This window comes from Cygnus olor, chromosome 2 (genome assembly GCF_009769625.2).
Source record: "Cygnus olor isolate bCygOlo1 chromosome 2, bCygOlo1.pri.v2, whole genome shotgun sequence".
NCBI lineage: Eukaryota > Metazoa > Chordata > Aves > Anseriformes > Anatidae > Cygnus > Cygnus olor.
Genome location: NC_049170.1, coordinates 6,178,170 through 6,189,134, shown reverse-complemented (window position 1 = coordinate 6,189,134; position 10,965 = coordinate 6,178,170). Strand labels below are relative to the sequence as shown.

The 10,965-nt window shown below is 37.9% G+C and overlaps 1 protein-coding gene across 1 annotated transcript in view; it reads right to left on the bottom strand.

The window, feature by feature from the left end:
* LOC121065854 (sodium channel protein type 5 subunit alpha-like) overlaps positions 1–10,965 on the bottom strand; it is a 36,828-nt gene continuing 25,863 nt past the window's right edge. The window contains 8 exon segments of the mRNA XM_040548971.1: positions 1–2,087; positions 2,090–3,031; positions 4,715–4,985; positions 5,389–5,493; positions 6,122–6,259; positions 8,056–8,109; positions 8,795–9,073; positions 10,708–10,815. Coding sequence (XP_040404905.1) covers positions 1,837–2,087; positions 2,090–3,031; positions 4,715–4,985; positions 5,389–5,493; positions 6,122–6,259; positions 8,056–8,109; positions 8,795–9,073; positions 10,708–10,815 — 2,148 coding nt within the window. The 3' untranslated portion in view covers positions 1–1,836.

The window sequence follows — 10,965 nt, the reverse complement described above, 5'->3', positions numbered from 1 at the left end:
ACTGAAAACAGAATCTCGTTATTAAGTATTTATAGTAAAAGAGAATTTGTGTCCAAAGAGCTCACAATCTGAAGAGGTGAAAAAGGTAGAAAAGGAAGGCAACACAGCACAGAACATAATGTTACCATTTAGAGAAGGGGTGTTGAAGAGAGTGAGCAACTTGCTACGTGTCATAAGTGGAGTGTACAGCAGGTCCCACTCAGTTGCAAAACCCAGTTTCTTCTCTGGCTGGAGAAAAGCTCACCTGAATCTTGCCAGAACCTGACAAACCCAACAGTGACTGCATGACTACAACTATGTGACAAAGAGAAATAAAAACCTTCTTCTACTGACTTGCATATAACGTGTCTGAAATTTAAATAAATTAAAATGTCAAGGGTAATTTATGACTATGCCTAGTGCATGACAAAGGATAACACGACAGTCATGAGACAGCAAAGTACATCAGCTAAAAGTATCTACAAAGTACATGTGCAAGGGACAAAAGACCACGTATTGTTTGGACATGAGCTTTTCTGAGAAACCCAGGCTAGTAAGGAAATGAAGAAGGACAAAGACCTCTGTAAGGAAAATGTGGTGAAGATCATGAGAGACCATGTGCACACAGTTTCACGAGAAATATTTATGATTACATCCATAGTCTCATGTTAACCCCAGACTCAAATGCTTCAACCCAAATTTCCTAAATGTCCACATTACTTGTATTCTGGTTTCTTCTAACCTGTGCAGGGGTAAGGAAACTGTCCCTTCCATCAGAGAAGCAATAGCAGAAGGAGGAGAGGCTCCTACCACCAACACAACACGTCTTCCTCAAGTGAGGGCTTCACACCATGGCCTTGGATGATGCTCACCACCATGACCAAGGGCAGTTCAGCTGGTGCCCACAGGGCACTCCCCATCTGCATCTCTGCCTAAGGGAGTGGTTGAGGTGATGCTGTCAATTTCCCTTCTGTGGGAATGCTTATTTGTGTTTCTCTTCTCTACCTCACTGACAAGAAAGAACTTTAGCATGACTTTTAACCATCCTGTCAAGTTTGAGGAAAGCATGTCACAAACGTTAATTTGTTAGGGAGTGACTGATAGGAAGACACACAGCATGGCTGCCTTTGCCTTGCTTCCTGAAGAAAAAATTAAAAAAACAGTCCTCCCGGATAAAATGTAAAACAAGGTTTAACTCAGTTCAGTACAACTTCCGGAATATTAAGAATTGTATTTATTATTTCATTAAGCTGCAGTGACACAACTACAATAGCATACATGCCATGACATTCTGTAGACTGATAACATTGGAAGAAGTCCACTACACTGTGGTGTATCTGTGGATCATGCAGTGGCTATTTTCATGGTACATCAGTCCCCAAACATTAAAAAATCAACAGCCTTTTACTTAACAGATCTGTAATGAAAGTATCGAATAGGGGGGTAGATTAAGGATAAGTTTTAGCTCCTCTTCCTTATGTAATTTATATGAACAAAGATATTCTTTTCCTGTTCTCTGGTAGATCTTTTGCTGCTCAAGCACCTCTTTGCCCCTTGGGACAGGTCCCTAAAAGACAGCAGGTGTGATGTCAGACGTGACATTATCTGCCACTGCTGTGAACACACCACTGTGGGAGATGCTTTTCAAAGCATTTTTTTCTGCATATGTAAATACAGTACAAAGTTGAAAATAGCAAAATCAAAGGCTACAACTTTGCTGCTAGCATACTTAACCATGGCTAATTTATCATGATCATCTTTGTCAGTTCAAGTTTAATGGGAAAGGCTGCCTCAGCTGATGTGTATTTACAATATCAGCTTCTGTGAATAGTTCTTCATAACATTGTCGGTGATGACCTATTTTATGTCTGGGGATTGTTGCTGACCTGTAACTTCATTCTCAATCATCAGATTGCCACTACTGGCTCTTGTGACACTGTCATATGATGGAGGAAAGGACGTTGAGGAAGAAGTTTCAGACTTTTCAAGATTCCTGCCATAGTTTTCTCTCATCATAGATGCAATAAGTCCTTCTTTTTCTGGAGCAGCATCTCCAAGAGTGTCACCACTGTAAGTTCTGTGATGGTACAGGTAAGAAGCATGCTTATGGAGCGCTGGAGCAAATGACTCCTGTAGGCACGCTGGATGACGGTGGCAGAAGCTTCCTCTTGTCTGTGTCTGAGTGTAGTAGAGATTGGCTCATAGGATTTTTTGGATGGATTAACAGACATGAACTTCTCCTCCATTTGTACTTTTAGTGCATCCATCTCCCCAGAATCTCCTAACACTCTTTTGGTAAAAGCAAACAAGATATCCAAGCAGTGAATCCTGTCTCCACTGACCATAGGCAGGTCCATTGCTATGAGTTCAATTTTGTTTGGTTTCGGTACACGTAAAGGTTCAGCCAGAGCATCTGCAAAGTCTGAAAGTGCAGAGAAAGTTATGAACTGAGTTGCTTCAGGGTCAAATTTCTCCCAGATTTCATAAAAGATGTCAAAGTCATCTTCCCCTAAAGGCTCCGTACTTTCCTCAGTAGCAGCATTGAAGTTCTCCAAAATAACAGCTATATACATGTTTACAACAATGAGAAATGATATAATGATGTAACTCACAAAATAAATAATTCCTATGGCAGGTTTACCACATTCACCTACTCTACCTCTCACATTTGGATCACAAAATGGTGGCCCGGTGTTTAAAAGAGGACTGAGAAGACCATCCCAGCCAGCTGACGTTGTGATTTGGAAGAGACAGAGCATGCTGTTAGCAAAGGTTTGGAAATTGAACATGTCATCAATGCCATCTTCCATCTTCACATAAGCAAAATTAGCCACGCCAAAAATAGCATAAATGAACATGACTAGAAAAAGCAAGAGGCCAATGTTAAATAGAGCAGGTAAGGACATCATTAAGGCGAAGAGCAGAGTTCGAATTCCTTTGGCAGCCCGTATGAGTCTCAGTATTCGTCCAATCCGAGCCAAGCGAATAACCCTGAAGAGTGTGGGTGGTAAGAAATGTTCAAGTGCTTTACCAATGCCAGAAAGCAGTAAAGCTAAAATAGAAAGGATAATAACTGGTTAGAATACCACATTTTTGCTTAACTAGTTATAGGATGAAATGATAATATCTATGCAGGTGGAAAATATATGATGTGTGTGCTAACAGCATAGCATAACAACCATTAATAGCAGTTAGAGCTGAAAAAACAGCTGTAGAAATCAAGCATTATGAGCTACATTTTTCAGCCATGAGAAGACAGCATCTGTTGCACTAAGAATGGCAGGCACTTCTCTATGTACAACTTTAAAAATCCGTATCTGTCAACACTTGTTGATTGATGGTTTTCTTTGACACTGGTTGCATGAATTCTTCAGCAGGTGCAGGTTATGCATTTACTTTCTGATTTGGATATCAAATACTGAAACTATAGAAAGGTGGGTGTCAGTCTCTTTTGTCTGGTGACAGGTGATAAAACATGAAGAAATGGCCTAAAGTTGCACCAAGGGAGTTTTAGATTACACGCCATGAAGAATTTCTTTACAGAAAGAGTGGTTAGGCATTGGAACAGGCTGCCCAGGGAGGTGGTGGAGTTACCATCCCTGGCGGTATTTAAGAGACCTTTGGATGTGGTGCTTAGGGACATGGCTTTGTAGTGGACATGGCAGTGTTATGTGATGGTTGGACTTGATGATCTCATGGGTCTTTTCCAACCAAAATGATTCCATGATTCTATATAGCTAAACTAAAAAAACAATATATACAATGTCATGGCTATCATTTAGAAAAATTAGTCAAGATACATACAAGCAAAACCAGAGAGGAGCATCGAAGTAGTGCTTAACACTGGCATGTAGTTCATTCAGGGGCATAGATGGATGTTATTTTGTCATTAGTTTTCATGAAACCTGACAGACCTAGTAGCTCTAGAAGCAGAGGCTGGCTCTTCTAGGTTTAGATATTTTGGGTACATTTTTCAGAATTTCCATTCCAGAAACTTCATTTTCTAAGGAAGAGCTATATTCTTACTGCCACAAAAACATAACTCATGATAATGAAACTAAATATTTTTCTTCCCCGAAATGCCTTCTGCTATTTTGGCAGTACTGAGCCTTGGAATAGTTAAATTGGCAGAAGAGATCTTTACACTATTCTTCCTTTGCAATCCCTTCTAATTAAAGCTATTACATTTGGGTTGTTCTCTTCTATCCTGTTACACGGTTTGAGCCCTTAATTTCAGTCATCTATGCCTCAGTTTCTGGAAACTGAATTCCAGAGTCTATAATCTAACTCCAATCTTCATATTCTCTATATATTTCCATTCTCTGTTAAAACACAGGTAGCAAAAAGAAGGATTTTCTAACTGACCAAAGATTTTGTAGTTGGCACTAAAACTAACAATGGAAATCATCATGTAATAGAGTACTAGTATGCTAATTCTGTTTCTCATACTGAGAAACAACCTAAAGAACCATCGTGAAAGATTTTATATAACAGAGCCTTCATTTCAAAAAAAATCCAAGAAAATAGTAGGAATTAAAAATATATAATTTCATGTTATTTGAATGTAATTATGGTGGTTTTTTTATGACCATGCAGTTCTTTTTACTCAACACTTTACAGTATTCTGATTTCTATTTCAATATCCATTTGCAGTTGATACATTTTAAGTATTTTTTTTTTCTGAAAAGAATCATGATTGATTTATTAAAGAATTTACCAATCCAGTTTTACTCACCAAGAAGTGACATGATCACAACAACTATATCAAATATGTTCCAGGCATTCGAGAAATAGTACTGCCTCAGAGCCACCAATTTCACTACGCATTCTGCAGTAAAGATAGCAACGAAGAGTATATTGATCTTGTTAAGAATGTTAGTCTTCGTTTCACTTTGGTCATAGGTTTCCACCATCATAGTGATCATATTAAGGCAGATGAGAATCATGATGATGACGTCAAAGGCCTGACGTGTTACAATGTCAAAAAGGAACCCTTGGTATCTATTCTAGAGGAAAACAAATACACCCGGCATCAGTTATGAAAGTAGGGAGTACTTATCTGTACATGATTTCTAAATAGCACCAGTTTTTATATTGCTAAGTCTCTTAACTATGATAAAGATAGAGAAATTTAAGAAAGGCTGAAAACTCCTTCCCATCCTGAAGTTTAATCAGTTCCAAACTGAATATAAAACTCAATGATATTTATGCAGAGAACTTAATAAATATTTAACTTCTAAAATATTTCAGTACAACCTTTTGGTACAGACTTTGTTTTAAGGTACTGTCTGAATATCAATGTAAAGACTGTATATATAATTTATATTCAATATATAAAATATGCATTTTTAACTGAATTAAATTAATTTCACAATGAGTTTTCCTTTTGGGGAATTCAGACATTCTTACCAGTGGTCTTGGAATGGGTTTTTGAGGTTTCTTGGATCCCAACTTTTTCATTGCATTGTAATATTTTTTCTGTTCTTCTGTCATAAAGATATCTTCCCCACCTAAGTATAAAAAGAAATGTCACTGTTACTTGGTGAGAAAGCAGCACTATTGTAGTTATGATGTCCATATTACTGAAAACTAACATTTCTTTTTCACATCTTGCTGGTACTATTTCTCTTCATGATTTGTAACTGGATCAAAAAAAAAAAAAAAAAAAAGCAGAGTGGCATAAACATTACATTCACAGATCAGAAGTTCTGGGGTGAAGCCTAAGTAGCTCAGAAAATATGAAAAGAAAGTTACTGAAAACCTGCGTGGTAACAACTGTTCCCCTGGATTCCCACACCCTGTTGTTACTGAACATCCAAAATACTTATTAGAGCATCTGTCCCAGACCACTTTCTTAGAAAAACGTCTGAGTGCCAAGACAAGGAGCAGTATTTTAAGTGGCTGAAGAGCAGATGTCATTGCCTTTGAAATGTTGGGAATGAGCTGGGTGTTCAGGCTCTAGGGGAAAAGAAAGGAGGAAGAACCTCACCCTGCATGCTACTTCTGCTAACTTCATGACTAATGCTCTAGTAAATGCAAACAAAAGTTATAGGTATTATGTAGAGCTATTATGACCTTGTTCTCTAAAAGCAGAATTGCTGGAGATACAGTAGGTGCCCGGGAGCACAACCAATATACTTATCTTTTTCTTTTGTTGGTTGAAATTGTCAATAATAACACCAACAAAGAGATTCAGGGTAAAGAAAGATCCAAAGATGATGAAGTTCACAAAGTAGAGATACATAAATAAACTGTGCTCCATTTGTGGCTGTTCATTTTTCTGCGGGAATGAAAAGCGACAAGAAACATGACCAATAACAACATAGGTCTAATTGAGAATAATCTTCATTCTGCAGATCCTCTCACAAATTGGTTCCAGGAGGAACTAAAGTTTACACTTTTAATGCTAGTTCTAACAAAAGTAATACAGCTTAAAACTATCAATACTGTGTACTGTGAAATATTGTATATATATGATACTGTTGGAAAGGGCATGAATAATGGAAGAAAGTAACATTTATACTGTGATTATTAGATGCTGCAAAATTCTAGGACTTTATAGAAAATAATGGGATATTTTTGCTCATGTTGACTACTATCCTTTTTGAAACTAAACACAGTCCTTATGAAATTATATGCCAAGAGCAACGCTTGAGAGAAAATTAACAAGAAAATATGGCTTAAAATAATGGTACCACAAAGTGTTAATACTATAAGAGTTTGTTAATTTGATTTCTTTCACAATGTTTGTTTATGTAGTTTCCGGCTAGATCATTGCAGACAAGGATAATTTAATTCTTTCTGATAGTGAATGTATTTGCATTGAAAACTTTTAGAACAAATCATATTCTTTGATTAATGGTGAATAAGGTTAGTTTTGTTTTACATTTCTTTTCACACAAAAGCTAATTTTTTTTTCCTTTTCAAACATGACTTACAGTCTTACCATTTGCACTTGATTAAGGCCCCACTAAAGTCAACAGAAACAGTTCCTGAATTGGACATGCTTGACATCATTTTTGCAAACATTTCAGAGGCATTAGTTCAGCTTCTTCCAATAAGAACGGGAGCTGTAAAATGCTTAGTACTTGAAAAATCAGGTAAATCATTTAGAATTCTAGGCTCTTGGCATTAAAAATGTTGGCCTAGGTGTGGTTTTTATTTCTTGGCAAAACAAACAAACAAACAAACAAACAAACAAACAAAACCCCCTTTTATGGCTATTATGGATAAAAATAAAGCCAAAACAAGGAAAACAGTTTTTCTGATCAAAACACACACACAAAAATATATATGGTTACTTCTAAATTTATTTGATTCCTATAATTTCATGATCAAATTGAGAGAGCCTCTTGATTTCAAATTCTTTGCCTCCAGTGACTTACCACCTTGCTCTGTACAACATTGGATGATACTTCTGACAAGACAGCAAATGTTACTGGCAACATAAACAGTAGACAAAATGGTACTAGTGGTGATGCCTGACAATGTATATCAGACGATTGCTTATCCACAACAGCATGATTCTTGATGAAATTTGGTTTTATATTTTAAACCATGTCACTGTAGAATATTCAAGTTTACTCCAAGCTTGAGTTTCATGACTGGTGATGTGAAAATTAGGTGCCTGCATGTGAGTGGGGACCTTGAAGTCCCCTGATGGCTAACAGACATCCAGTTATCAGCAGGGTCAGTGCAGTCTAAAGAGGTGCTCAGCTGACCAGTACAGAGAGCCAGTGAGCTGAAATGCTTCCTAGATCTCTCTGAGCACACTGACTAGATCTCCATTAAGCTCAGGGGGGACTTGGAGGTGAACTCACATGGAGACCTTACATTATAGATAACTGCATTTAGGTGTGTGAATATGGAGTTGAATCCCTCTTCCCATTATAACAAATTAGCATTAAGCTACTATGAGTCATTCACAGATAAAATGTTTACATCAGCTGATAAAAGGAATTACTGGAAAGCTTTAGCACAGACAAACAGCAGGCCTCGAAGTGTAAAATCACCATGCTGTTGCAGAAACACATAGAGGTGCTTAACAGAAAATGAAGTTTGTAAGTGGCAACTGACCTCTCGTGAATCTACTGCCGCATACATGATGTCCATCCAACCTTTAAATGTTGCCTAGAATGAGAGATAAGAGCAAATGTGTTGAACTTTTAGGGTAAAAGTCTTCATACCGTTTTCAATACCCAAATGACACCAACTGGGGAAAGAGACTCTGCTGTTGTCATAAGCACATAACACCTAACTGACTTCAGGGAAACTTGCCACTGCTATATGTGACATCCTCAGCCCATACAGGATCAGAAAGCTTGTCAGGATGGGACAGACCATGCTGTTTTATGATCCTGTCAGGGCAAACCTTCACTACCATAGTTTACTAAAGGCCTTACAAACCTCATGGCTGAGCAAATCTGTACTGAGGCAGATTAGGTCAGTATTCACCCCAGACTTCCTTCTGAAGTCGACTCCAGCTCTCAGGCTCACAGACCTGCTTTATTTTCCAAGATTAAACTGGAGGCTGGAACTGTACTCATCCATCTCATGCTTACTTTATCACCTAGAAAAGCACCTTTACACTTTATCACCTAAAAAAGGTGGGGTCCAGTTTGTCCATATATAACAATACCTCCGCTTTTTCCATTTGCATGTGCTAACAGCACTGGTCTTTGAACAGGCAGCTATGAGGGAAGAGCAGGCTGTGTTAGATTTCTCCTTTCCATCATCCACCGAGATGAGTTAGGAGTTGGCAGGAGGTTAAGTTCATCTGACATGGCATTGGCAAGTGAAGGTAAGCAGCACTTACCACCTGAAGAAGAGCCAGGTAGCCAGAGCCAACATTATCGAAGTTGACTTTAACATTGACCCAGAATATTTTTCCTGTGTTATTATACATTTTGCAGTCTGTTAAGTCATTGATTGAAGTATTCAATACTGAATTTTCTTCTGTCATATTGACACATTTCCCAAACTTCCCAGCAAACAGGTTCACCCCCATGATGCTAAAGATGAGCCAGAAGATGAGGCAGACAAGCAGAACGTTCATGATGGAAGGGATGGCTCCCACGAGGGCATTGACCACCACCTTAGGTGAAAAGGGAGAGAAAGAATACACGTAGTTAAACAAAGATGTGAAAAAATGAGCAGTCAATTAGTAATCTCAGCAACCAGAAATCTAACATTTTCCATGTAAATATTGCTTGTAGATGACATGGGTACCTTGAACAAAGACTCACAGCTGCATAGTATCTCTTAGGCCTCAATGGAAGAGTTGAAATGATTTGATTTGCTGCAAGCCACCACCAAATATGTATACTACAATGTGAGTCCATCCTCTTTTGATGACTTTTCTTTGTTTTGGGTGTGTTTTGTTTTTAACTTTTATAACATAAGATTTATGAAGGATTCTCCCATAAGCAGGAATGCAAAGGACTGTATTATTAAGACTGTGGAAGGTAGTTTGTTTACAAGGACCAGTAAAACTCTCCACTAGCATTTTGTTAGATCTAGCCTTTTTAGTGGGTTACCACTGTATTTGGGGTCCATAACCATGAGCTAAGGACCTGAGTTGTGGTAGGTGCTGTAGGAAAACAGAAGATGTCCATGTAAGTTTTAAGTTCATACCAAGACATAACGAATTGCTTCATAAAACAGGGCAGTGTAAGGAAACAATGACCATGCATCTGAGTTTTCACAAGCAGTGAACTTAGTCAGGTAACAAAGAACTTGATGAAGAAACAGAAAAATGAAAAAGCATTCTGAAGCTTTTTGGAAACTGTCACAAGCATTCTGCATAGCATGACAGAAAGTATGATGATACCTGGTTCAAAGTTTACTTCAGACATGCAAATTTTGGTGCTAAATTACCAGAATGCATCAATTTCTTGACAATATTGCAATTGGCGAGCTTTCCGTTTCACTTCCAAAAGATGTCCAAAGGCAATCTATATCTCAGTTGCGTTGAGGCTGCATTCCCATGTAAATGTGCGATAGTGATACCACAAGCACATACATCATCAGTGGTCACAGACCAGAGTATATTGCATAGACCAGACTCCTGCTCAAACACAGCAGTGGTTATCACTGCTGTTTCACATTACGGCGTGCAGAAGTTTTGCATATGACTGAGGGAGACTTTCTCTGCATTTGTGCAAGGTTAGGTTTCTAATCAAAGTCACATCCAACAGCTTCAGATTGTTCCAGCTGCTTCTTTGACGGAAGAAGGCAGCAAATATTCTAAAGACAAACATTCTCACTTTTTGTAAGAATAATTATATTTGGAACAATAATTTGAGCAGAGTATGTTTTAACAGTCTAAATCTTCTGTAAATCAGTCCAATAAAAACTTGCAGAATGGAAAGGATTCTTTCCTCTAAATTAGCTTTCCATGAGCATTTAAGAATGAAAACTGTGCTCACAGTTCTTATTCTCTTTTATTTCGGGTTGTCTCAGGAAGACGGGAATGACTAAGTGGCAAAGAAACAAAGTTCTGCCTACCCTCATTTTAGTTTCAACAGCATTTGGGAATGATCACTTGAACAAAATCTGTAAGGAGCAGCCAAGTATAGAGGAGCACAGAAAAGGTGCCCTTTAAAAACTCATTTTTATAAACCCTAAACTTAACTTGGTGCAGACATATGAACCTCATAAATGCACAGTGTTATGATTCCATTACATGCTTATTAGTGCTGTCAGGCATTAATTTGTATTCAGTCTTACCCTCATCCCCTCAAATCTTGACAATGCTCTTAAGGGTCTCAGAGCTCGGAGAGTCCTAAGAGATTTCACAGCATCAAATGAGCTACCTAAGAGATTTATTAAAGAGACCTGAATGGAGAGATAAAATAAAGTATTAGCAACCTTTGGTGTCTGCTTTTTTTATTCCTTTAAAAAAAAAAATCAGTGCCCAGAGTGCAATATCCTGAAGCCATCATTACTGGAGGTGAAAGCATCATTCTTAATTTCACATCCAGAAAA